The 27,652-nt window shown below is 37.7% G+C and overlaps 1 protein-coding gene and 1 long non-coding RNA gene across 7 annotated transcripts in view; one reads left to right on the top strand and one right to left on the bottom strand.

Moving 5' to 3' along the window:
• Positions 1-27,652, bottom strand: part of LOC134799088 (phosphofurin acidic cluster sorting protein 1) — a 185,093-nt gene that overhangs the window by 16,460 nt on the left and 140,981 nt on the right. For 4 of the 6 annotated variants that reach the window (XM_063771469.1, XM_063771471.1, XM_063771468.1 and 1 more), the window contains exons 2-6: positions 11,417-11,644; positions 7,166-7,259; positions 4,501-4,660; positions 3,985-4,124; positions 1,890-2,030 (exon numbers count right to left, since the gene is read on the bottom strand). In XM_063771469.1, coding sequence (XP_063627539.1) covers positions 1,890-2,030; positions 3,985-4,124; positions 4,501-4,660; positions 7,166-7,259; positions 11,417-11,644 — 763 coding nt within the window. Of the gene's footprint in view, positions 1-1,889; positions 2,031-3,984; positions 4,125-4,365; positions 4,465-4,500; positions 4,661-7,165; positions 7,260-11,416; positions 11,645-27,652 lie in introns of those variants that run through there. The other 2 variants (XM_063771472.1, XM_063771473.1) reach the window with 2 other exon arrangements.
• LOC134799162 (uncharacterized) overlaps positions 1-27,652 on the top strand; it is a 409,935-nt gene that overhangs the window by 318,471 nt on the left and 63,812 nt on the right. The gene's annotated exons all lie outside the window — the stretch shown is intronic.

Below are 27,652 nucleotides of genomic sequence, written 5' to 3'. Positions count from 1 at the left end.
AATTGGCCACTCCTTACAAATCATAAAGAAACAAGCAAATTGAAACCTTATTATTAAGAGTGGCCAATTACTATATACCGGCCAATAACTATAGCAGTCACCCTACACAATTTTTAAAACACATTTTATGTGCGCAAGGCCAAGAGTCCCTTTTCCATGTATTGAATAAACGCAAAAAATCGGCACTCTGTTCATTACATTTTGAACTCATTGTTTCCACAACTTAATATTAATACTGTGTCAACTAAATTATGTTAGTTATTTTAAGTTAAAAAAAAACATATTATTTTTGCGGTTATTCGAATAGTGTAAATTAAATTAAATTTCTACTAGGCCACTACGAAATGCACTAATAAAAGCCAAAACTAGGTATACAATACAATTAATATAAATAATCTTCTGTATAGGGTAACGCTATAGTAGATAATTGGCCCCTCATAGTAATTGGCCACTCCTGACAAAACAGAAAGAAACAAGGCAATATAAGGTCTTATTATTATTTATTTAAATACGTGTTATGTTATTGTTAAGAGTGGCCGATTCCTATAGAGTGGCCAATTACTATAGCAGTCACCCTATACACAGAAATAATGCCAAATTCCTTTAATTATGTAAAACCAATGCTCATGCACAGCAAACTTCGTAAATACCTAAAGCTAGTAAAAGTAAACAAATTGCAAACTTAGTAAAGGCACATGCTACGTAATTCAATATCAAAGCGATACAATAACTCTTAATAAATCTCGTAATTAATTTCAATATTATCAATATAGAACCGAGCTTTAAATGCATAGCTCACTACAGTAAGGACGATAAGTACGAAGATTTTCGTATATTACCTGCCATTTCCTATCTCTATCGCACGTGCATAATTATATTGCTGTCCCGCTCGGTACAGTGGCATTGACCGCCGGCAAAATGGGCTGGACACATAGAAGGTAGGATCCTATAGAAGTGGTATACGCGTGCCTCCGTGAGCAACAAAACATACGCAATCCGGCACTGTGATTGGTCGAATTTATTTGTTGCCCACCATAATCCATAATAAATTTAGGGTGGGGAGCAAATAAAATGTGAGACTGTGACAAGGACACACAATAATAGCTCTTTCGCTGCTACTCCTACTGAAAGATACATAAGACTATCCCGTTCGGTCACTTCCCCCACCTTTCATGCCAGATCCAGTTATACAGTGTGGAAAGATAAGTCGGGCCCTGGAGGGAAACTACCTTAAATCCTTAAGCTGACTCATTATACTTAAAGGAGACATTCCTTTATTTTTAAAAAGAAACAAAACTGCATTCAAACATTTTCTAAAACTCGCTTGCCTCGCCCGGGACTCGAACCGACTAAAAATTCCAAAAAATAAACACTCACAATTTTATTCTACTAGTCGATACAGTTAATGTTAATGATAACATTTCTCCGAGAAACATTAGGTGTTACACTCGTCTGTCGTATAAAATATCCATAAAATCTAATATTTAGTACTCAAGATTTTTTTAGACAAGCCAAATTGAAGAAAAAAAGAAAAATCTTTAAATGCAGTATTGTTTCTTTTTAAAAATAAAGGAATGTCTCCTTTAAGTAAAATGAGTCAGCTTAAGGATTTAAGGTAGTTTCCCTCCAGGGCCCGACTTATCTTTCCACACTGTATAACTACTAGATTCATGGCTGGACAGCAATACAATTACGCGCGATTGCGACGCGATTGAGATGGCGAATGGCGGCTCTATGTACGAAATTCTTCGTCCTTTTACTATAGTATACATTTTCAAAGAGTTATTAACCACTTCGATATTGATACTTTTGAATACTCTACGTGCAAAATAGAAAGAAAGCAAAGTTATCTCTATTGTTATAGCAGCAAGGCCCAATCTCGCGCTCACCGCGAGCTTGCCGCGGCTGCCCTTGCGCTTGGCGGCCGCGTTCTCCAGCTCACTGTCGCTGTCTCTGTCCGCCTTGGAGCGCATATAGCTCTGTCTCTCTCGCTCGCGCTCCATGAAGCTCAAGTCTCGTGAGCGCGACAGCTGCGTGCAAGCAACGGCTATGTTACGGCTAAGCTAAGCGATAAAATGCTTTAAAGTTATACACATTGCGTCCAATTTTGATTAAAATTTATATACAGCATTGTTATAGTACCTAGGTACTGAATTTAGCGGAATAAATAAGAATAAATTAATTGTTAGGCAATAATCATGCGTTAAAAATATCTTAGTATAACCTTAATAAAATATTAAAATATCTCTTCATCTACCCTTAATAAAAGATTAAAAAATATGCTCTTATCATTACTAAAAATATGTAGAAGAATTCTAAGAAAACTTTAATTTACTTGTTAATCATAAATATCATGCAATTGTAATTATATTCAAAATCGCTAGTTAATTCCTAGTTATTACCAGAATAGCAAAATTATGTACCGATATCGATTATCAATTTAAAAATATTATAACTATGATTGATTACAAATCTAAATCTCACCTTCATAAATTTCATCCTTAAAAATCTAACTCACATATTTTCAAAATCCTACACACATCACATATGTAACTACGCTAAAAAAAATGTGTAGATAAACCGATTTATCCGAAATACAAAAAATCTCACTCACAAATAGGACTTAGAAACCTTTAACTTAGACTTTGAAACCAGCTTGTGTGAAAAACAAGCTTGCATCTTGACTGTAATCAATTGTCTGTATTAGCAGAGTGGATAAGTCCATCCGATTCATGTGTGTGTGTGTGTGTGTGCGTGCGGCCTTATTTAGTAGATTGTTGCACATTATAAGTGCGCACGCACTTATTTGAACTGAAAAACCGGCCAAGTGCGAGTCGGACTCGCGCACGGAGGGTTCCGTACCATTACGGAAAAAACTGCAAAAAATCACGTTTGTTGTATGGGAGCCCTTAAATATTTATTTTATTTTGTTTTTAGTATTTGTTGTTATAGCGGCAACAGAAATACAATCATCTGTGAAAATTTCAACTGTCTAACTATCATGGTTCATGAGCAGAGTTCGGACAATTTGTCGCAAAAATAAATATGGTATGGAACACGATACAATTTTTTTTACAATTTTGAACTGCAGTTTTCGAGTATAATCTGGAAATATTATAAAGATACTGTGTACATAATATGAGTTTAATAAATCTTGTTCTATTTTGAGATATAAATGATTTTCGATGGTTTTGCGATGATTTGTCCGACCTCTGTTCATGAGTTACAGCCTGGTGACAGACAGACAGACGGACAGCGGAGTCTTAGTAACAAGGCCCCGTTTTTACCCTTTGGGTACGGAACCCTAAAAATGGTTACGCGCATGAGAACATACTTACACGCATACATTTATATACACGCAACTACTATAGCTTGAACTGTAAACCTAAATTCTTCAAGATATAAATTGGTATTCATCGGAAGTAGCAAAAATTTTTATCTGCTTACTTCATAATCGTGTAACATGATCTTCACAATTTAAAGTTAGTTACACTTTACTTATAAATTGATTTTTTTTTATTAGTGACTTATTAATTACGTCCCCTTGCCATCTCGGTACATTTCCCTAGGAGGGCGCGCCCTACTAGTTAACTCCTGAGCTGGAATTAGGTACCTCAGTATATAATAGCATAACCTTAAAGTCGGTTGTACCAAACAGTCGTTCGCTAAATTTTATCGTAAGAGAAGTTTCTCTGCTGAGTGACGTTGATGTCCGTCAATTGTGGTTGGTGCAACTGATCCTTATTAAAACCAGGTACGTCCCCTTGTGATCTCAGTACTCCCCCAAAGGGGTCCCTTAACTGGTTGGACACACACCTAGAATTACTTTAGTGTAGAATAGAACAACCAAATAAAAGAAAAGATTCAGGTCGTGTCATACCAGAAGGTTAAGGAGTTGGCAGAGGACCGGACGAGTTGGAGATTGCTCCACCGACAAGAGCACAGTTCTTAAATATAAAGAAGAGAAGAAGAGAATAGAATTACCTTAGTGTAGGATAGGTCTGCCTTGTTGAACGTGAGCTGCCGGTGCGTCCGGCGCCGCGCCGGCGCGCCGTACGTCATCTCGTCTGCTTCCTCCACGGAGCTGAACTCGCCCTCTTCCTCTTCATCTGAGTAGCCTCGTTCTGGAATAGTACATTGGATGGTTAATGGGATGGGCGATACAAATTGTTATATAATAATCTACATAGTGTATAGTTTTCACACGAGTTCCGTGTATGTTCGAGCTTAGAAACGGGAGGGGGAGCATCGAGCGGTGTGTTCAAAGTACCTATACGAGTAAGCGTAGCCCGGTGATGGACAGCCGAGCGACAGGCTGGCCTGCAGCGGCGCCTCTACAGCCGACTCCGGTTACATGATACTTGCCAGTGATGAGCATGTTGTTGTTGTTCTTAGTGTCGTGGTCAACGGGCGTGGACGCCAGGCCGGTGATGGATAGTCTGGCGACAGGCTGGCCTGCAGCGGCGCCTCTACAGCCTACTCCGATTACACGATACTTGCCAGTGATGAGCATGTTGTTGTTGTTCTTAGTGTCGTGGTCGACGGGCGTGGACGCCAGCCCGGTGATGGACAGCCGGGCGACAGGCTGGCCTGCAGCGGCGCCACCTTTGCAGCCGACTCCAGTTAGTTCCAGTTCCATGTCCATGGAGCGCTGCAGCACCTGGAACGTAGAAAAAGCTAAATCAGTAATCGCGGCGAAAATAATCGTTTAATATTACCATCGATGGTTCTTCAGTAGAAATTGTTAAAAACGGGTGATACTGTCTGAATAAGGGCCTCGCCAACACGGCGTAATTTTAATAAAATGTGAAACGCTGCTACATGTTCAGAATCTTTGGATGATTCATGGTTGTCTGGACAGAGACGTAAAGCTTACAATAAGCATTTTATTACGCCTACATATTATCGGAATAAACCACTCACTTGCTTTTGATAGCTCTAGTTAGGGGCTGTCCATAAATTACGTCATCGATTTTTGACGATTTTTGACCCCCCCCCCCCCCATCATCATCCAAAAATCATGCTTCAAATGACCCCATTTCCTCCTACTTCATGCTACCGTCATCCGATGTCCAGACCCCCCCCCCTAATTTGAAATGACGTAATTTATGAATAGCCCCTTACCAACAGTCACCTTTTGATATATATGAAATCTACATGTAATCTAAGCGATCGCTTTAATATATATATTTAAGCTGTTTAGTTCATGAAACTATTTGAGAAAGATTACAAACAAAATTCTTAATCTATTCTTATTTATATATTTAATAAAGATTCCTTTAAAACAAGGACGAATTTAGTGACAGACTCAACCATGATGAATGATGAGCCATCTGACTTTACGTAAAACACAAGTATGACTCACTGATGAGTATATAGAACAGTCAACAACCGGCCCTGGCCATGTACTCGAGGCTTGAATAAAGGAAACACAAATTGCATCTGTTAAAAGCAAATGAAACGCTTTGCTAATTGCCTCCAATAACACATATTAGGCCGGGTTTGGACCGACCGGATAGGTAGCAGCGAATGTTCGGACCGATGCTAGTTGGTTTTTTAGGCTACACATGTTTTATATTGTATTGTAGGGTGCATTGGGGTAAATGCGAAGGCGGGGTAATTCCGAAACTGGCAAATATCTACTAAACTAGAAACAGTTCATACTTTAGCAACACTTACGCCGCTGCAACGCTTACATGGCATCTTGCGTACTGTTGCTACAGTAGAAAGTGTTTCTAGTTTAGTAGATATTTGCCAGTTTCGAAATTACCCCGCCTTCGCATTTACCCCAATGCACCCTACATTAAAAAGTGTATACGTTCTGTACATAACTATATTATATTATCCAGTCGTACCCTCCAATAAGCCTATCATGATACAAAATGTATACACGATGATAGTATAAAATTGTGGATAACTCTTCTGAGTATAGGTTTTGACACGGTGGTAAATAATGCACAGTTGTAGTGCATAATTATTTCCCATCGTATTTTCACGGAAACATGTCTTGCTATTTCAGTCAGTCTCGGTACAAAAAGTACTGAGGTTGAAAGAAGTAGCATGGCAAATACGAACGTTTCCGAGAAAGTACGATGGAATACAATTATGCACTACATCTGTAATATGCATTACTATTACGGACTCTCCTTAAAAGAGTATATGAGAATATTTCTTCTATAATTTAAACTTAGGTCAGTAAAAGCGGTCGGTGCATACCCACATAATTAAGGCAGACCTTTACGTACGAATAATTATTTTTAATTTAGGCAAATTAAATTCTCTGAATGAATTATATGCATGTAACGTAACATACACATGTTTACTTTTTATATCATACCGACACGGTTCCGAATAAATGTATAATAAATAATTAAAATATTCGTAAACTAGCGGTGCATGATTTTAATAATCTCTAATCAATTCAAGAAAATATTACATCAAGAACAAAAGAAAACTTCTTTCAAGGCTAACTTTTTATAAAATCTGTTTATATTTCCAAGTCACATGTAAATTTATTGAAACTCATAAGATAAACATTAAATCTTAAAATCCAAGAAAACACGACTCCGGGATCAAGGTAGCCTCATAAATACAAATACACAAGGACATTAATATTTACGAGATTAAAAAACGGACGGGTTTATATTTACCAAGCACGGGTGAAACGAGTGTGCCATAAGGGCAACAGATTATACAACACATGACAAAAAAAGACTGGGAAAAAATATGTGTCGCTTCTTAATGTTGTTTTCGACCACCGATATATTTAGTTGGTAGGTACAAGTACTATTAACTTGTTCTATATTGCCTACCGTGCCAATGCCAAGCATTGCCTGGCTTGCGAAAACAGTGATAATAATGTGAGAAAATCCAAGCTTATTAAAAAAAATTACATAGGTTTAGTAAATCAGAATCATTGTGTTTTTAATCAAGGCATGGGCGCAGTTTCAGTATATTATAATTCTTTGAGCCTTTCAGTACTTATTTCGGTCGCATGGTGTGAATATTTTTTATCTATATTCGAATGCATAGGTAATAAGTTAAGTAGAATTTCAAAACATATGTATTTCATACGAGTTTGCCTTCAAATTCGGCATAACTATAGTTAGTTATTATCTGTATTAACTTATAAACTATGCTATAGGTAAAGATAAACTTTACATACCTGATCCATCCTAATAACTCCCTCGGCGAGCGTCTTGTATCCTAAAATGGTGCGGTTCTTGTATTTCTTGCGTCTCTGTAGCATAATCTGCAACCTGCAACGACAAAATGTAGGTATTATAGCATACAATGAAGGCCTTTCATCGAAGGTCAATTTCAAGGGAAGAGACATTTTAATAGATTTTTTTATCATAATTATATGCATCTAACCTGCATTTATTTACACCACATTTTAAACCAATTTACCGAATAATTGAAATAATCAATAAACCACATGACAGTAACAGAAACAGAAGGTTAAGGCAAGCGATAATGCTTTTTTTAAATTGTCACAGTAGAATTAATTATGAAAACATACAGTCAACGTCAGAACTAGCTAAGCGGGTGTTCATAATGCCCTGCACAAGTCTTAAAAACAAAATGGCCTTCAGTTCATTTTCAACATCTCTGCCCGCTGCTGCTTCTGGTTCTGACTGTACAACGAAAAACAGAAGAAAATGTAAGATTTTAAAATTAATAATATTTACAACAAGTCAAATTCATTTTCCATTCTTTGTCTACTGTACCTAGAAATTAGTTAAGCTACTGCATTGGTTAAAATAAAATCGAAATTCCAACAACTCAATAATGACGTACTTATGCCACTTGAAAGGCTACGAATTGGTCTGTGGCTACGAAAGACGATAATCTCCTTCAATGTTAGATGAATTTATGAAATTTATTACCAACTTTCCACGATTTAAGGGTATCATAGTCTGTAATATATTACGTGTGTAAATAGATAAAGCTTATAAACGCGCGGTCGATTAGGCCGGAGTGGCTTCTGTGCGTCCATTAAATACTCGTTTTATTGGTGATTTATCACCCGCCAACGTATCATTAGCGATAAGTGTGAGAGTAGCTGAGAGCATGTACAGCTACACTCTTTACCATTGTACACCTTATTGTCTTGCAATAAGGGTTACGTTTTGTCAGTTAATAGATTGATGATGGTACAGTCGCCATCAAATATATCAGAGCGGCTGAGGTGCTCACAAATATCTGAACACGCCTTTATTGTCAAGGTGTTAGAGTGCGTGTTTCGATATTCTTGAGCACCTCGTCCGCTCCGATATATCTGAGGACGACTGTACCGGTGAGTTAAACAGAAACGACGATCATTTGCAAGCGATTTTAGACTCTATATCGAAGATGCTAGAGTTTTAGTGGTGGTACTAACATTGGATTGACAGTGAAAAATGGTGAGTTTGGCACGAGTTGACGTACCCAAGTTTATACAGGCGTAACCGGCCATATTTTTAACTTTTATTTATTTTTTAATTTCTCGTAACAGGTTTAAGTTTGACCTGACAGTTGATAGTGGTAGTGAATAATTGAAAACGCTGCTAGTGACACCTGTTTTATCCAGTTAAATAAAAATTAAGATTTAGAGAGTGGATATAGAACTTATATCAAAAATTTCTTGGTAGGACGAACAACCAGCTTATCCAGCTATTAATCAATTATTTGCAGCCATTCTATTTTACTTTTAAGTTCTAGTATATTAAAACAAAGCTAAGACAGAAAACTGTCAAAATGAGTTCGGGCAAAGAATTCGATTATTGTGCCACTTCGTATCTTGTAACAGTGACAATAATTAAATATCCCTAGAGGCTTTCATATTGACCCTGACATCAAATTCGTTGAGTCTAGATGTCAGATGTTTCTCGTTAAAATACTTTTATACTAGTTATAGTTGATTAGAAGATAACCGCTTTTTATGTGGGTATAAACTTTTTACGATTAACGACTAACTGAGAATCTCTAATCTCCTAAATGTCTCCGTCACTCACCGACGAAATTCCATAAACATACGACAAATGCGACAGGTCGTACATAATTAATTTTATAATCCGAATCGTACATAATTAATTTTATTACCCTTTTTATTGGGTTCCATTAATACTGAAATCAGACGATGTGTAATAAATATTAGAAGTAGTAAAGCTGGAACTATAAAAAGGAAAGTGCCGCAGAGAGGATAAATCGATAACTCCTTGGTGATAGAATTAATTACCAGTAACGTTACCGAGTTAAGTGCGGGTGGCGAGACTCGCCCGAGTGTAACTGCGGAGCTCCAAAGCAGACTATCCACCACATAACAGTCGACTGCCCTAAGAGAAAATTTATTGGCAACCATGAAGACTTGCTCGCTCCTAGTGAAGACGCAGCCCTATGGGCCACAACATTGGATATAGTTCTTTAATTCTTTATTACTTTCTAAGACGACCGGTCTGGCTTTGTGGGTAGTGACCCTACCTGTGAAGCCGATGGTCCTGGGTTCGAATCCCAGTAAGGGCATTTATTTGTGCGATCACACAGATATTTGTTCCTGAGTCATGGTTGTTTTCTATGTATTTAAGTATTTATATATTATATATATCGTTGTCTGAGTACCCACAACACAAGCCTTCTTGAGCTTACTGTGGGACTTAGTCAGTCTGTGTAAGAATGTCCTATAATATTCATTTATTTTTATTTATTTATTTATTTATAATACTTTAAGCGACTCGAATCTTGCCATACGATTAAATAAATAAAACCGAGTTAAGGCTGAAATTAGTTTGCAAATTCCCCTTACTGACCCATTTCTATTACTCACCCCGTATCGAGGAATTCGGGTTAACAAATACACAACTCTCTATTTCAAGCCAGCTTTAAAACATTTTAGTGGCTTTAAACTTTGACGCTATCGATTTTACGACGTTTCCGTATCATGTGGGTTGTGTTATATGCGCTTTCAACATTCTTCGAATGCTCCAGGAATTTGTTTCTCGTTTCAAAGGAGACATAGAAAGGCGAGGTGACAGTGACATCCAATATCCTCGGCACTGGATGTCTGTCTTCCTAATACGTATCTTAGCGTAAAGGCCTGTTTAGACACATAGAATTTAAGTTCGCCTTTGTACACATTAGCTGTATTTTCTCTGTGTTATGTACTTGTTTTGTGTAATAAGTGTATTACTACTGCTAAAATTTAATATCTACACCAAAATTTCAATAATTTAGCAATTTGATATCAGCACGTCGAGTGCGTAACGAGCAGTTACAATGATAATATATTGACGTCAAATTTGTATAACATTTTATTTCTAAATAAGTTTCTAACAGGGATGTTGCGAATGCAGATTTTTTGACATCCGCGGATGCGGATGCGGATGTCAAGATTTGGTACTTAAAAAACGTCAAATATATTACATTTTTGCCATTTTTTATTTAAAAAAACGAAACGTTTAGTATTTGAGCAAGAATATAGGTGCGTTTTATTTAATAAACAGTAACTTGGCCGACTTTTCGGGATCTAGATGATTTCGTTATATATAATGTCGAAATTACCTAGCACTTACGCCGCCTGCGCCGCCGCTAATACGTTCCTGTTACCGACTTGGTCGACATCCGCATCATGCGGATGCTCCGCGTCGATTTTATGCGGATGCGGATGTTAAAAATAATGCGGATGTTCCGCGGATGCGGATGCGGATGCGAATATTCGCAACATCCCTGGTTTCTAACATTGCTACCCGTGCTACGCCGTAGCGCGTAGCAGTTTTTTTTGTTGTCAGTAGTGAAATCTGTAGACTCAACGAACGACGGAGCTACAAATGATAAGTCGAAAAAGTATTAATAGTCCTATTTTTGAAAGTAGATATAACTTAAAAATAATAAAAGATTAAGACATAAAAAAATTATCTCTATATCTTTTTTTAAATGTGTATCGTTTAGTAGCCATTATCATCTTTAATAATATTTGTAATAAAACAAAAAGCTAGGTCTGAAACAGGCCACGGCCAACGCAGCAGCGATAAACGTGGCGGATTGCAAGCCTCTATTAGTTTTACTACGCCATTAAAATTGGCCTCGGCTTTGAAATTTCAATTCGTATAAACCACACATTTCAACGATCGGCAATAAAAATAGAATGAGCTGTAAACACTGACATGTAAACAAAATTGTTTTCTGATGAAGAAAAAAGTGGATTAATGTCTCAATTGTGAGCAACATATATACATGGTACACATTCGTGGTTTCAAAGAATTTGTAGGAGAAAAGGTTATGGCCGTGAAGTAGATGATACATTCAGTATTTTTAGTAGCATCGTATGTACTTTATTGTCTTCTGATTTTATTTTTGACGTTTACTAGTAAGTACCTATCAGTCCCTAACGTATTCCTTATGAGAATAGCTACTTAAAAAAAATCGAACTACAGCTTACCTATTGCCATCTCGCTTAACAAAATGCGGGTACTGCAACGAGAAGCACAGGTCGAGCTCAACATCCATGGGAGGCACGGCGATGTCATTCGAGCGCAGGGTACGCTTGCTGCTGTGCATGCGCGCCGCCAGGATAACCGCGCCCGCGCCCGTTCCGCCCGCCGCCCCGCCGCCCGCCTCGCCAAGGGCACCGCATACGCGTAGACGGGTGACGCGTAGTGTGCACAACCTGGAACAAACGGGAACATTATAAATGCGAAGATATAAACACCTTCAGGCTTTGACTACCATGGAGTAATATTTTTTACAGTCATGTACTTCATGCTTTTAGAAGGTTGAAAGGACGTAAAATGACGACATTGATTATGCAGGGAAGTTTATTTTATTTGACGTCCTATCCCTTTCAAAAATTTAGGTATCTCAGCGATTTCAGAATTTCTATTAATGCAATAATATTTACGACAGTTATCGAAATATAATAGAAATTCCTATATGTTTTTTGTAACTTTTAAACCTATAAGGTAAGTAAAAGCTCACTAAGAAACATAAATAAACACACATTGTCCTTTAGGACTGAAGATAATACAAACTCACTGTGTATTCATCTGCTTCCGATATACTTATGACTAACAACAAACAACTCGAATGAATCAGCTTATTCTCATCACCATCACAAAGAACTTTCCTATACGACAAAACGATTACCAAACTCCAAATAAAAGTTACAAACATCATTGATATTACATGTTAGAAGTACGTTACTAACTGTAATTTATTCCAATAAACAGTTTTATCCCTAGTCCCTAGTTTTATAAGTTTCGTCTCTAACCCATATATGCCCATTGGGTCGTTTTCGACCCACTGAATACCTAATCCTCGCTCCTGCTAATTCAAATTAGTAGGCTCAAGCCTATAACCTCAAGGCGTACAGAGCTAAAACCAGTTTTGGGCATATATGGGCTAAGAATAATATATAATGCGATAAACTTTTTCATATATACAAAAGTGGCTCTTGAAATATCTATTCGCAGGAGGATAATCTTTATTGCGAAAAGGTTCGAAAATAGCCCATATTTTTAAGCTAATGCCTGAGGGAAAACCCTTTCTGTTGATTGAGTTGCGGGCATTCCAAGTGCTGTTGACTTTTGGTTACCATGGTTTTATTGTAAACTGCCTATTAGTGCATCCTAGCCCTTAACGTTTAAATCTCATTTAATGACAATTTGTATTAAATAGTATTAATATGATGTGATTGGTGTGTGGTGAATGAAAACTTCATTTATAACAGATTATTCACCAGTTTGTTAATTATTAAAACCAAAATATTACTTTGCTAATCCGCGAAAAGATAACGTGCTAGTCAATCAGTGCTAACCCGTTATACTTACTTGCGTATTTTTACATGCAATTAATATTCCCACCCTCCCACCGCAAAAATAAATACGCAAATAAATATAACAAACCACCACCAAAAGAATAAACCTCGACACGTGTTTCGCCTCTCTACGAGGCATCCTCAGGAGTTGTTGACGGTCTGACGCCCGGCAACGGAATGACCTGTCTAGAATGGTCGGCCATATTTATACCTTGACCACTCCCCCTACCGTGCAAGTGTGAGTGAGATGGAAAAATTCGTAATAACGGCGATGACGCAACATTCAATTGTTCGTTAAGAATCATGCCCCTATTGTTGTACCTAATTATTTCCAGTTGTTCCAGAACACCCAAACGCAATCCCTTTTCGCAAACATGTAAAATATCAAAAGAATGATTCTCAGATAAAGTGTGACCTGTATCTAATAAGTGCTTTGCAAAATTGGACTTCTCTGGATGGTTATGTCTATATGACGCAACATGCTCTTTATACCTAGTAGTGAAACTACGGCCCGTTTGCCCCACATACACTTTATTGCAATCGTCACAGGTAAGCTTATAAACTCCAGACTTTTTCCCATTCTCGATCTTATCTTTGCCATTACAAAGCTTTGAGTGCAAAGTATTATTTGTCTTAAAGGCCACAGGAATGTCGTTAGACTTCAAAATTTTTGTAAATTGCATCAGACAACTTGCCAACATAAGTTATGCTCGCTTTATATTTTTTAATCGGTTCAGAGGATCGTGCCGCATACAACATAGTGTTGACCATACTATTCCGCTTTTTCCTGATGATACCATCCACAACAGACTTATCGTAACCATTCGAAACTGCTAAGTGATAAATATTATTTAATTCAATCTGATAGTGTTCATCAGAAAGAGGCACAGTCAACATTCTATGCACATAACAATGAAAAGCAGCCAACTTATGCTGCCACGGATGCGTGGAAGAAGCCGGGATAACTGTATCGGTATGTGTAGGCTTACGGTAAATTTTGAACTGATGCCTGTTGTTTACTTTAGTGATTGTTAAATCTAGAAAATTCAATGAGTTGTCTTGCTCTAGTTCCTTTTTAAACTTAATTTTTGGATGCTTACCGTTAATTTCAGCAATAAATGCATCCAGCAGGCCCATACTACCCGTCCAACAAATAATCAAATCATCCACGTATCTAAAATAGTATAATATATTATTGTTGCCCACAATATGCTGGTTCTCAAAATGGTCCATAAAAATATCAGCCATTAAAGGACTTAGTGGTGAACCCATAGCCAAACCATCACTTTGCAAATAATACTGTCCCCCAAATCTGAAATAATTTTGTTTCATACAAATCGCTGTTAGATCTATCAATTCATCTACTTCCCCTGGATGTAAACGTTGCCTCTCAAAAAGACCCTTAATAATCTCCAAAGTCTCTCCATATGGCACATTTGTAAACAAACTGTCTACATCCAATGAAAGAAGAACAGCATTATCTGGTATGTTAATGTCCTGGATCTTTTCTATTAACTGCAAGCTATTTTTCAAGCAATATTTCGGCTGGAACTGGGACTTGTCTCTTATAATGGAATTCAACCTTTTTGCCAGATTATAAGTTGGCGCACCCAAATATGAGACCACTGGACGAACTGGGATATTATCCTTATGAATTTTGGGAAGTCCATAAAGAATAGGAGCTCGTGGATTCATAGGCACAACCATACTCTTCTGATGTTCGGTTTCAAAAACAAACGAAGAATTCTTAACTGCTTGTCTAAGATCTTTCTGGAACCCTGGAGTTGGGTCTCTTTGCAATCTTGAAAATCCGTCACCTTGAATAAGGTCTAGTACTTTCTGATTATACTGTCCCTTCTCCATAATCACAATGCAGTTGCCTTTATCTGCCTTTGAAACCACCAAATCACTGTCTTGCACTTTCTGTTGTATAGATCTTAGCAGCAAAACATCAGAATCAACACACGCACTCTGTGCTGGACTAGTACTCTTGATAACATTAGCCACCATGGTCTTTGTATCTACATCACCACGGCCCCGCACTATTGCAACCTCAACCTTTAGAAAATTTGGCAGTTGATTCTGAGGTTGCAATAGTGCGGGGCCGTGGTGATGTAGATACAAAGACCATGGTGGCTAATGTTATCAAGAGTACTAGTCCAGCACAGAGTGCGTGTGTTGATTCTGATGTTTTGCTGCTAAGATCTATACAACAGAAAGTGCAAGACAGTGATTTGGTGGTTTCAAAGGCAGATAAAGGCAACTGCATTGTGATTATGGAGAAGGGACAGTATAATCAGAAAGTACTAGACCTTATTCAAGGTGACGGATTTTCAAGATTGCAAAGAGACCCAACTCCAGGGTTCCAGAAAGATCTTAGACAAGCAGTTAAGAATTCTTCGTTTGTTTTTGAAACCGAACATCAGAAGAGTATGGTTGTGCCTATGAATCCACGAGCTCCTATTCTTTATGGACTTCCCAAAATTCATAAGGATAATATCCCAGTTCGTCCAGTGGTCTCATATTTGGGTGCGCCAACTTATAATCTGGCAAAAAGGTTGAATTCCATTATAAGAGACAAGTCCCAGTTCCAGCCGAAATATTGCTTGAAAAATAGCTTGCAGTTAATAGAAAAGATCCAGGACATTAACATACCAGATAATGCTGTTCTTCTTTCATTGGATGTAGACAGTTTGTTTACAAATGTGCCATATGGAGAGACTTTGGAGATTATTAAGGGTCTTTTTGAGAGGCAACGTTTACATCCAGGGGAAGTAGATGAATTGATAGATCTAACAGCGATTTGTATGAAACAAAATTATTTCAGATTTGGGGGACAGTATTATTTGCAAAGTGATGGTTTGGCTATGGGTTCACCACTAAGTCCTTTAATGGCTGATATTTTTATGGACCATTTTGAGAACCAGCATATTGTGGGCAACAATAATATATTATACTATTTTAGATACGTGGATGATTTGATTATTTGTTGGACGGGTAGTATGGGCCTGCTGGATGCATTTATTGCTGAAATTAACGGTAAGCATCCAAAAATTAAGTTTAAAAAGGAACTAGAGCAAGACAACTCATTGAATTTTCTAGATTTAACAATCACTAAAGTAAACAACAGGCATCAGTTCAAAATTTACCGTAAGCCTACACATACCGATACAGTTATCCCGGCTTCTTCCACGCATCCGTGGCAGCATAAGTTGGCTGCTTTTCATTGTTATGTGCATAGAATGTTGACTGTGCCTCTTTCTGATGAACACTATCAGATTGAATTAAATAATATTTATCACTTAGCAGTTTCGAATGGTTACGATAAGTCTGTTGTGGATGGTATCATCAGGAAAAAGCGGAATAGTATGGTCAACACTATGTTGTATGCGGCACGATCCTCTGAACCGATTAAAAAATATAAAGCGAGCATAACTTATGTTGGCAAGTTGTCTGATGCAATTTACAAAATTTTGAAGTCTAACGACATTCCTGTGGCCTTTAAGACAAATAATACTTTGCACTCAAAGCTTTGTAATGGCAAAGATAAGATCGAGAATGGGAAAAAGTCTGGAGTTTATAAGCTTACCTGTGACGATTGCAATAAAGTGTATGTGGGGCAAACGGGCCGTAGTTTCACTACTAGGTATAAAGAGCATGTTGCGTCATATAGACATAACCATCCAGAGAAGTCCAATTTTGCAAAGCACTTATTAGATACAGGTCACACTTTATCTGAGAATCATTCTTTTGATATTTTACATGTTTGCGAAAAGGGATTGCGTTTGGGTGTTCTGGAACAACTGGAAATAATTAGGTACAACAATAGGGGCATGATTCTTAACGAACAATTGAATGTTGCGTCATCGCCGTTATTACGAATTTTTCCATCTCACTCACACTTGCACGGTAGGGGGAGTGGTCAAGGTATAAATATGGCCGACCATTCTAGACAGGTCATTCCGTTGCCGGGCGTCAGACCGTCAACAACTCCTGAGGATGCCTCGTAGAGAGGCGAAACACGTGTCGAGGTTTATTCTTTTGGTGGTGGTTTGTTATATTTATTTGCGTATTTATTTTTGCGGTGGGAGGGTGGGAATATTAATTGCATGTAAAAATACGCAAGTAAGTATAACGGGTTAGCACTGATTGACTAGCACGTTATCTTTTCGCGGATTAGCAAAGTAATATTTTGGTTTTAATTAGTATGGATTTCCGCAAAGTAACGCCTGATTCTATTCACTATTTGTTAATTATTGTTTTGAAGTGGATGATGCACGATAACTGCTAGGAATAAAAGTTATTCAGAATTTAAATAGGAAAGACATCAGTCAGCAGTTTTGACGCTACGGTGGTCTGTTTTGGGTATGTTGTCGGATAGAAATGTAGAGGGACGAAATCGTCGTGAAAGTGTAATTTACCTAGCATACCTACAGTGCGACATAAAATAGTAGAAAATAAATGAGGGCGCCACTTTCTACGTAACTGTCACATTTTTGACGTAAAAACATGGCAAAAATTTAGTATGTTTTTTTAGTTCCATTTTATTTAATTTTTACTATTTTATCGACATAACCTTTTATTTTATCGGCACTATAATTGCGTAATACATGATGAAATCCAAAGATTCCATCTCGCTTACAAATATATATTATAAATTCGCTTATAAATTCTCAAATAGGTTTAATACTGGGTCATATCACGTTACCCACGGGCGATAACCGAACCACCCGTTTTTCAAATTTCATATTTCTCTATCTTTCACCCTTACATCGACCATCTTAATCGAGCGACAGAGATGGAGAAAGACGCGGTAGTTTATGGAGCATGTTTTTCAGCAAGCATATTAGCGAGCGACGGCTGCATATTACCGGGTAATACATCTGTCGCCACGTCCGCAATTTTCCGGGTTACCAAACCGACAGTAACATGGAATGAACACATTTTCACTGACAAATTCTTGACAGTTAATTATTCAGCTCGGGCAAAAATGCTTTCATAGCATCGCCATACGTCCAGCTTTTCTCAGCTACATGCCGCATTTCTCAACTGATTCTGATGAAATTTTGTCAGCAGGTTCGATTAATATGGATATTTTTTTTTTCGATTCAATTATTGGAATATTTTCAAAATGGTGGACTCATAAGTGTATGTATGGTTACATGAAAAATGACTGGACGGATAAAAGGGGACAACTAATGACGGTCAAAGTTAAGGATCAAAGTTTGTTGGAACATACAAATCCTTGGGTTAGGAGGTACCAAAACCTATCCGCCGTCATGACTTGTACGAATATTAAAGGCACCTGCAGTGTTAACATTAAAAAATAATAATTTGACATTAATTAAAAACTCATCCGTGGTACTTATTCATCAATGGAGTGTCAGGAGGCTATAGGACACATTAGTTATGAGACACTACACAGAAAAGAAATAGTTCTCCAGCCAAGTAAATACTCTTGAGTCAAGATATTTTGTGTTTCCTATATAAGTAAACAATAAAATTCTTGCGTCAAGATATAAAATGTTTCAACGTTTATTATTTAAGCCAAAAATATCAATTCTTTTACCGAGCTACAAAAAGTTTTTTTTAAAAAAGCTCAATATTCTCACCAAGAGCGTTTGCGTTTTGTTGTATGTATTGTACTTTTTGAATTGAATTGAGTGTCTTAGTGCAATACTTAAAGAACTTGTGCCAAGAAACTTTGTTTCTTGGGGCTAAAGATACTCATAATTGAATTGAGAATTATATTTCTCCATAAAAACAAGAAAAAGCATTGGTTCAAGAATACGTTACTCAATGTAAAATATTATATTATTTATATCTAGAGCTGAAATTTCTTAGCGCAAAATTTAGTATATCTTGTAAAAATACTTAATTTTCTTAAACGAACATGATTCTTCTGATTAGTTGAAGATGTAATGTTTGTTGTTCGAAACTTGTTCGAAACTAAACTAAAAGCCCTCTTATTGAATAAACAATAATGTAATAAATTGAATAGAGGTACAACTGTTCTAAAAGCTTAACAATATTTTTTTCACCTCAGCAGCTCGAACAAGGGTACTTTGCTTCTTAAAAACAGTGAGCAAAATGCGATTTTGCTCACTGAGTGAGACAAAATGACATTCAAGTGACCTTTATAGTCAAATGTCATTTCAACATGCGGGGTCTAATACAAGTTTGATATACTTGGGTTCTATTATCTCTGTCCCTCTAGGTATGTTCTCACTGCTTAGGGTGAAAATTTTTGTGTACTACACGAGATCAAACTTATTTACATCTCGTGCGCTTTTGAATCCCTTACTACGCTCAAGATTCTAAATTAGATTCACTCGCTACGCTCGTGAATCTATTATAGAATCTTTCGCTTGTACGGGACTCAAAATAAGCACTCGAAGAAATATCAAACTTTGATCTCTTGTTGTAAAAATAACTATAGTACCGGCCAGACGTCATGTTTCTCGGAAAAATCTTAACACCGCGAACTAGGATTTTCAACACACGGTACAGCGACATCTAGCAGGCAATTTTACAATTAAAATTAACTTCTTGCAAATAAACCAAACTGTATATAGATGTCAAATAGTATGAAAATTCAACCCGCTAAAAATAACTTAGGTACTTTTGATTCGTCCTCTTATTCACTTCAACCAACACACGGTCCGCATATTAGCCAATAGGTAAATACGTAAATTGGTAAGATAGTGCGTATAATATAGGTACGATAAAAATAATAGGCTTATTTATAAAATGTTATCTCAGAACGACCGTCTGCATCAACTAAGTACATATTAAAGTACATATTAAGTTTCGGGTGCGATTTATTTTCTAATACGGCCGAGCCCAATCTCAGGCCTCGGTCAAAGTTAAAAATGGCGCATAAAGCAAATGGGCCTCAACATCTGCGGGTTTAATTCTGGGCCCATCTGCGACGTAACTTATGGGTTTACGCAAACGCCTGAGACCCCAAGCAAAGATTACATTTTACTTGATAGCAGACACGCCACGCCAAAAAAAACTAATTCCAATTACCAGGTCTTCTCGACTTAATGGCGATTGTCATTGTCATCGCGCGTATTCATCTGGTAGTGAGCTTCGTTGGGCACGAAATTGCTATTTTGGTTCTGAATTTGTTAAGCGTGAGTGCTGTCAAATGAAAATAACTAACAAAGTATTTAATTACACGAACGGGTCTACCGCGATATAATTTCATTGTTTTTACCTTAAATTCCGACGTTTCCGCTGAGTTGCATCAGCTGTGATCACGGAAAGACGTCCCAGCCAAATAAATCGCGTTCGTGTAATTAAATATGTGTACAAAACGTGAGAGTTTAAAGTGTTATATAAAACGAACAAAGTAACGATAACAATGGAAATTAGATTACAAATATAAAACTTTTCATACAAAGCACACAGAAACGTTCACAGTCTAGAAACAGCAGGAACCTTTGGAGACCCTTTTGCTTTAATATTAACTAACAAAATAGTATTTCGACATCAAATGTTTAATATTCATAACATTTGTATATCTGGTCTAAAATTATTTAATCTACATAGGTATAAGCCTTTTGGGCATCGTTTATCCTATGCAAAACAGTTTAAGTTTCAAGTTGGATTAGGGTCTAAATTGGTTGAGTGTTGCAAACATTTAGCCTTACATTTAGCATTTTTAACTTTAGTTTCGTAGGTTTGTAATTGGGAGCAAATTATTATGTAACATAGTCCAATATAACCTACCTATGAAAAACTATAGGTAGTACTTATTAGTCTCATTACGTACTTGCGTCTTTACGAGTATGTAGGTATGTCTCATCATACTGATCAAAAGCTGGACTATAATGTGGTCAAAAATTACAAGTAATCTCCCCGACATCTTTTTCAATCTTTAGTTTGATTACTCGCCATATATGTATAGTTATCGCACTGTAAGAGGCTACCTCCACACTGTCAATACATCATGTAAAGACCTGTAGCAGATACGAATAAGAAATTCTAAACTTCAAATGCCATTTCATCGATACTGGCCAACCCGTGCATGCATTCAATCTGAGCTGCAAACTGGAGCGACATTCCAACTCTACATTTGATATTGATTTGAATTCGCTAGCAGCGCATCTTACTCGCACCAATATATAAATATGAGCGAGAGCGAGTGGTGTCAAATCAGTATAGAATTAAGAACATGTGTTAAGTTGGAATGGCGCTACTGTAAGCGTGCCCGGGTGCAATCCGCGTAGTTTTGCAGAATTCCTGTTATTTGGAGCGAAAACGACTCCGTGCCGATACGACGGGTAGATCAGTGATGTGCCACGGTCATATTGTTCCCAACAATATTCGTCTGTATTCGGGAAGCTTCGACAAAGAAGAAAATAAATGCAAACTACAAGCGTGGCGCCTGCAATCAGTCCAGTTTTCCAGAATTCCTATTATTTGGAGCAAAAACGACCCGCACCGCCGATACGATGGGTATTATTAATTTGCCACTGTACTGTAGTATTATTTTTTCCAGTAATATTCGTCTGTTTTAGGGAAAATGCGTCAAATAAGAATACCTACATATGGTTTGCACTGCAAAGATGGCGCCTGCAATCTGTCTAGTTTTAAAGAATATATTGGAGTGATAACTGCTACTCTGCGACGATACCACGATAGTGCCTGTATGTTCCTAACTAGCAATACCTACGAGTATAGTGTGAGTATAGTACTGAAATTGAGAATTTATACGAAAAACAAAACATGTTTTAAGTAATAAAACAATATACAACAACGAGCTTAAATCAAAAATTCATAATGTATTGGTTCTTTAGGTTTTTTTGACATTTATCGGGAATATTCCCCGTCGCGTTACCGGAAACAGGCCATCACTAATCGGGAAATGGACTAGACATCCAATAACCTTGCGTCTGTTTCCCGTTACTCTGACAGCATTTCTAACTGTAGTTTGACACGTAGCTACAAGAAGCCATATTGAATGAATAGATATAAATTTGCTATTCATTTGCGAAAAACATTATATATGTATTTTCACTGTTACAACATAACGAAAAAGTAGACATAATTATAGAAAAACTTTGTTCTTCAGACTTCCAGACTCCGAGCTTCCAGAGATATACTTCCTATAAAATTGGGTAAGTATATCAACTATTTCTTGTTGTTATTCTCTCCCGTCATCCAGAAGGCAACAGTGATACAGCTAGTGAGAATAAGCGATATGAAACATACTGCTAACATGTTCAGTAGATGGCCCGCCTGTAAGGAAATATTAATGTAACTATCATAGACATGCATAATTATAATTCCAGTTTTTAAAAGTAAGTTGGAAATGTAACCATGACATAACGAGTCACCAGAAAGTAGAACCACCCATTTGATATTTATAATAAGTCGAGCTACGACTATCGCATCTTCACAAGTTTTCCTGCAGAGACATTCATTTATATCATCAATGAACGTCTGTGCAAACCTCACGAGAGACCGTATTGTATTCCGCTTCCTTAATTACTTCGATAAGGAATTGACTTAGCCCTGGGATATACAATAATTTTGTATTGATGAAAGATGGACCCACTTAAATTTCATTAAAGTTTCAAAAGGGCCTCTACGTGTTTGCTTCAGCTCCGCGCACGCTTCCCAACCATACCATTATTGGCCAACTATGTTTGCCAACAACATGGCAACAATTAGTATAATTTAATATGAATTGTAGCAAATATTAAATAGAGTCATAATGAAACAATTAGTTTGTTTTGACATTGGGATGTAGAGTAAACTGCACCAACTCAATATGGCTATGGCACCTTCGAGCAACACCGGCTTCCGACACGTCGGAAGGGAGGGGCCCAAGCGATATCTCACCGTACAAATCTTTCTGCCATTTTTCGCGGGGGGAAAGGTGCACACAGTCGCACTTCTCACACACTTACATACAAAATCCAATCTGTAATGACGACACAAATACATAGAAAATGACACACGTCAAAGACAAATCTTGCAAACCTCGATCTCTTTTTGTGTACGGACGAGTGACAAGTGTCACAACACGCACACTAACACATTTTCGTTGAAGTATGTTATTGTATTCTGAGAGATGAGAAGTCGGATTTGTCGCTCGACCGATCCGCAATTTGTACTGAGCGAGCAAAATCGATAAATCCAACAATTACATGAGACTAAAATATAATAATTGTGTTTGAATGTAATTAAACGTATGATATGTAAAAAAAAATATTACATCTGAAATGTAACACTTTCTTTTTGTAAATTTGATGCCCCCGACCTCTTTTTATAACAAAAAACCGAGCAAACAGGCATTTTTGTGCAGCAGTGTTCCCGCGCGCGTCTGGACTCGGTCTAGTGAAAAATCCAAGTGCAACTAGTTTTATTACCCGCGCTAGATTAGATTGACGCGCTAATCTTGTACCTCGGCAGAGGGGTAATAGTGCGAATGCCACCTCCCTTCCGTGTTGCTCGAAGTATGGCACCGTGCGAAGTGCATGGTGGGGATAAGTAAAGCGATCGCAGCGCATAAGGTGGTAAAAATAGGCACTAACGTCGGTTAGCGTCTTTAACATTTATAAGTTATATGGCTATGAAATTGAACTTTAATTTACGATTACTCCTGAGATTTTCATTTAAATTTTATGGTGTAAGGGACCATTGTAATCTGTATGATGTACTAACGCATTTAATTTGATAATAATTAATACTGTATCCGGTCTCAATATCGGTCCCCCTTTAATGATTAGCCTCTTCATCCCTAATTTAAGTCAGCAGTGAACTTTAGTACTATGAAAACGGGATAATGACGGTACTTAAAGGGCCAATAGTAAGCCAAAGGTTCTCCTATTAGTCATTTTGAGCAGAATCTTTTAGAAACGACGGTAAGGCTACATACTTAGGTTCTAAATATAGTCGGTACACTCGGTAGGTACTGTCATCTAACATTTACCAACATAGTTCGGTCGATAGTTCTACATTCTACATAAGTCGGCATACTTTAGTCCCTCAGCGAAAGTCTCAAGAGCACGGCCTAGACAGCCTAGTTATTAGAAACTTCCCTCAAATAAGCGAGAAAACGTTAATTATTAATAATTAATAATGCCTAGAAGCGAGTAATTGCGAGTATATTGGCTTATCGGTCACTTATGAATTTGAGCATCTTATGAATTTGAAAATTAGTTATTACTATACTTATTACAATATAGTCAATATACAATTTTATATTTACCAATTATTTACCCTACGCTCGCCACTTCATCAGAGTAAATAGAAGTACCTAGGTAGTTAATCCCAATCCCGTATCCGTTTCCTAGTGGAACTTTACAACATTTACAAAATGTTATTCAAATTTCAATGTCCTACAACTCCTATATTCAACGGGTCTACGTAGTCTATCAGTAGGTACCTATCTTAGATAGTCTTAGTTAGGTATCTTAGATCTTAGGTATGTTGTGAAGGAACTATTTTACACAAAGATAAAAGAAGATTTATTATAGAAGTTTGGCAGCTTCTTTTTAAATTTTCCTTATCGTAAGCCATTCTGAACAATATGGAGTGAGCTGCAGGAAAACAACACCTATCATGTCTTAGTACATGTCCGTTCACGTCCATTCGTTTTAAATTACCAGCGATAAGAGAGAAAATACAACCCGTGCCGAATTTACTAAAATCTCGATAAGCATGCGACATGCGTAGCCAAGAGAAAGTCCGAAATCGAAAAAAACTTTATGAAACAAGTTGTTTCGGAAACTTCCCCTGTCGACCAGAATAATCAACGAGGGAAACTTGAATAATATCCAATTCTTTTCGCAATTTCAAAGGCATTTTATGGATAAAAAAAGTTTGACTTGATTAAAATGTATGCGCCCGTTGAGTTGAAAAATGAAATGTTTTGGAAACTTGAGTGTTTTAATCTTGTTTAAGGAAAGGATTTGTAAGTGACTTCAAATGACCAGAGGACTGGAAAGATATAACTTCTTAAGGCGGGATTACACCAGTGTGCGGCACAAGCATTTTCGTACTGAATATGCTTGTGCCGCACACTGGTGGAATCCCGCCTTAATACTTAATACCCACGTAAAACTCATGATCCTGGAATAAACAATATTATTTAAAACAATCTAATACTAAATTAAAAATAGAATGTCAATGGTCAACGAATTTTAATATGTGCTTTATCCATTCATTGACATATTTATTTATCGTATGATTCACTTAACCCATTCATGGCCACGAACCGCCGAGCGTACACAATACGCCAGGCCACCATACAAACCGTTTTTAGCTAAAACGTATGACTCAGCTTATGGGTCTCGAGCCTGGCGCGAACGGTAAATAAATCGCCGCTTATGAAGCCGGCCAGTTGGACAGCATTATGCAACATTTTTACTAACCACCGATTTTCTGTGCCTATCAAAAAAGAAACTAATTATTGCAGTTTGTAGGAGTGAATATTTTTACTTTCTACAAGCTTTTAATGTCTGACCAAGCTAAGTTGGCAGCAATTTTATAGCTCAGCCTGTGCAAGTGTTAAGTTAAACGTCATAATTTCATATAAGTTTGACATTTAAATTACACTCACACAGGTACTCAGCCTGTGCTATCAAAATCGCTGCCAACTTAGCTTGGTCTGATTCTATTTAACTTGCCGTGTTTTTTGTTGTTGTTTTTTGGGGCAAATCTTGGAAGTTAAATTAGACCCGTTTCCCGATATCCCGATCCAGTTCATAGCACAGTCGGTCAGGTTAGGCGGGATCAAATTCCGGTAATCCATAGCCATGGTCACAAAATACGAAATCACTAAACAGCACAGGAGGAGTATAAAGTCGCCAACGAATAAATCGTGACTAAATAATATTTTCCATGTTACTCCAAAATACATCTCTAATGGGGGATGGGATGAATCACATCTTGAACTCTTGTGACAAATACCACATGAAAGATAATACCGCCGCCGCCGCTCGGATGCATTCCTTCTTTATTGTCCAAGTGTGTCCGATAAGCTTACACCTGGTCGGTCATGTATCTTTGTTTTGGTAAACGCCATTATATTAGTAACAATAGACAACTTAAAATGTATTATAGTACTTACTTTCTAATCTGCCGTAGAAACCACGATGTTTGAAAAAACTTTAAATATTTGTCACAAACTATTTGTAATACAATACATATTAGTTAGTGGTGAATGTTTCAGCCGCCTTGTTCTATATTGAAACGAAAAAAAATTAACCTTAACATCATTGTTAGTAGGTAATTGCCTAAGATACAATACAACGATCTCCAAATATTATGACATAAAAGTACAGTGGGAGAAAATCCTCGTTGCTTTACCCCTCATACAAAACAAACTATTATTATACTACGGCTTGGTTCCTACAAATTCTTGCTTACCATCATCCAAACAGTAATCAGTTGTAAAATGGTACAATATCAAACAGCTTCAACATGAAATAAGCTTTAAAACCAGCCAATAAAGTTTATTTTAGCCTGCTACGGAAACATTAGTAGTTTTTACAAGTAGCGCCAGGCCACGGTGACCCATACCTTGAGCCATGTCAATAACTTCTGAAATATATATATTTTTTGTATTTTTTAAATATAGATCTTTCTGTTTTCTTGCATCGCATTATGTATCTAGAATTTCAGTATATTTACTATATTGCACTGATAGTAAATCAAACTTGAATATTCGAGACCCTGTTTTCATTAAAAAAAACGTGTTTATAATTTTTTATCCTAATATGCCTTATAGAAATGGTTGTTAGCTTATATGACACTTACGTTATTACATCAAATTACGTTTCGTTTAAGTTTAAATCAGAATTTATTCAGGACTCACATGTGAGTCACTGGCCCTGCGGAACTGTTTGAGCATGACCCATACGCTGAGTCGCTGGCCCTGAATGGGTTAACCTCAGACCGGTTGGGTTAGGTCGCGGCTGCGATGCTGCATTTTTATGTTGTGACTCATATGATTCACGAATCACGCTATAGAAGCAGAGCAGCTTAGACGTACGACTTCTAAACCGGTACAGCCAGGAGCAAAAGTTGCTAAGCGGGCCAGGAGTTATAAATGATCTTGACGCGACTTTATTGTTAAGAGAATAAAAGCGTGTCAAGGTAATTTTGAACACCTCGCCCGCTTAGCAACTTCTGCTGCTGACTGTACTATGGCCGGTAGTAGTAGGGTCGAAACTTGACTCGTGCCAATAAGTTTCTCTGAACTCGTGTTCGGAATACCTATCATTTGGTTAGTAGCACTACCTGTTTAATGAAAGGTGCGACTCTGTCCGTTTGCATGTCTATAACATTGCTAAATATCTCGAGAACTACTGAAGCTATCGATTTGAAATTAGGAATAGTTATGAACAACGCTAACCCAAACACATTGGAAGTGTATTTTTTTATGTGATAGTCAGCAAACGAGCCGCAAGATGGGAAACAGTCACCGTCGCCCATGGACATAAGCATTATAAGCAACCTTGGAAGACCCACTTATGCGGTCCCGACCCTTGTGAACCCTGAATACCCGCTTCATGAAGAACCCAATGAATGTCGTAGCGCAAAGTAAAATACCTCAGGAGGTAACTCGTAATGGAAAACACTAAAAATTAAAGGCTTGGCCACATACAGAGCGCGACGCAGCGCCGCGTCCACGCCGCGCGACCGCGGCACATGCTAACAGGTTACCGACGTCAAACAGACTGCGTCCCGCCGGTATCACGCCCCGCTTCTGTCGCGCCCCGCGCCGCGCGGCCCATTGCGTCCGCGCGGCGCGTGCGCAGCGCTGCGCCGAGCGAACGCGGCGGCCCGCCGCGTCGCGCAAGGTCACGTCAGTAGGATCGGACGTAGGCAGCGAGCGGT

The sequence above is a fragment of the Cydia splendana genome, chromosome 18 (genome assembly GCF_910591565.1).
Source record: "Cydia splendana chromosome 18, ilCydSple1.2, whole genome shotgun sequence".
Taxonomy (NCBI): domain Eukaryota; kingdom Metazoa; phylum Arthropoda; class Insecta; order Lepidoptera; family Tortricidae; genus Cydia; species Cydia splendana.
Note: the sequence above shows the minus strand (reverse complement) of the source record. Positions and strands in the feature narration are given on the sequence as shown.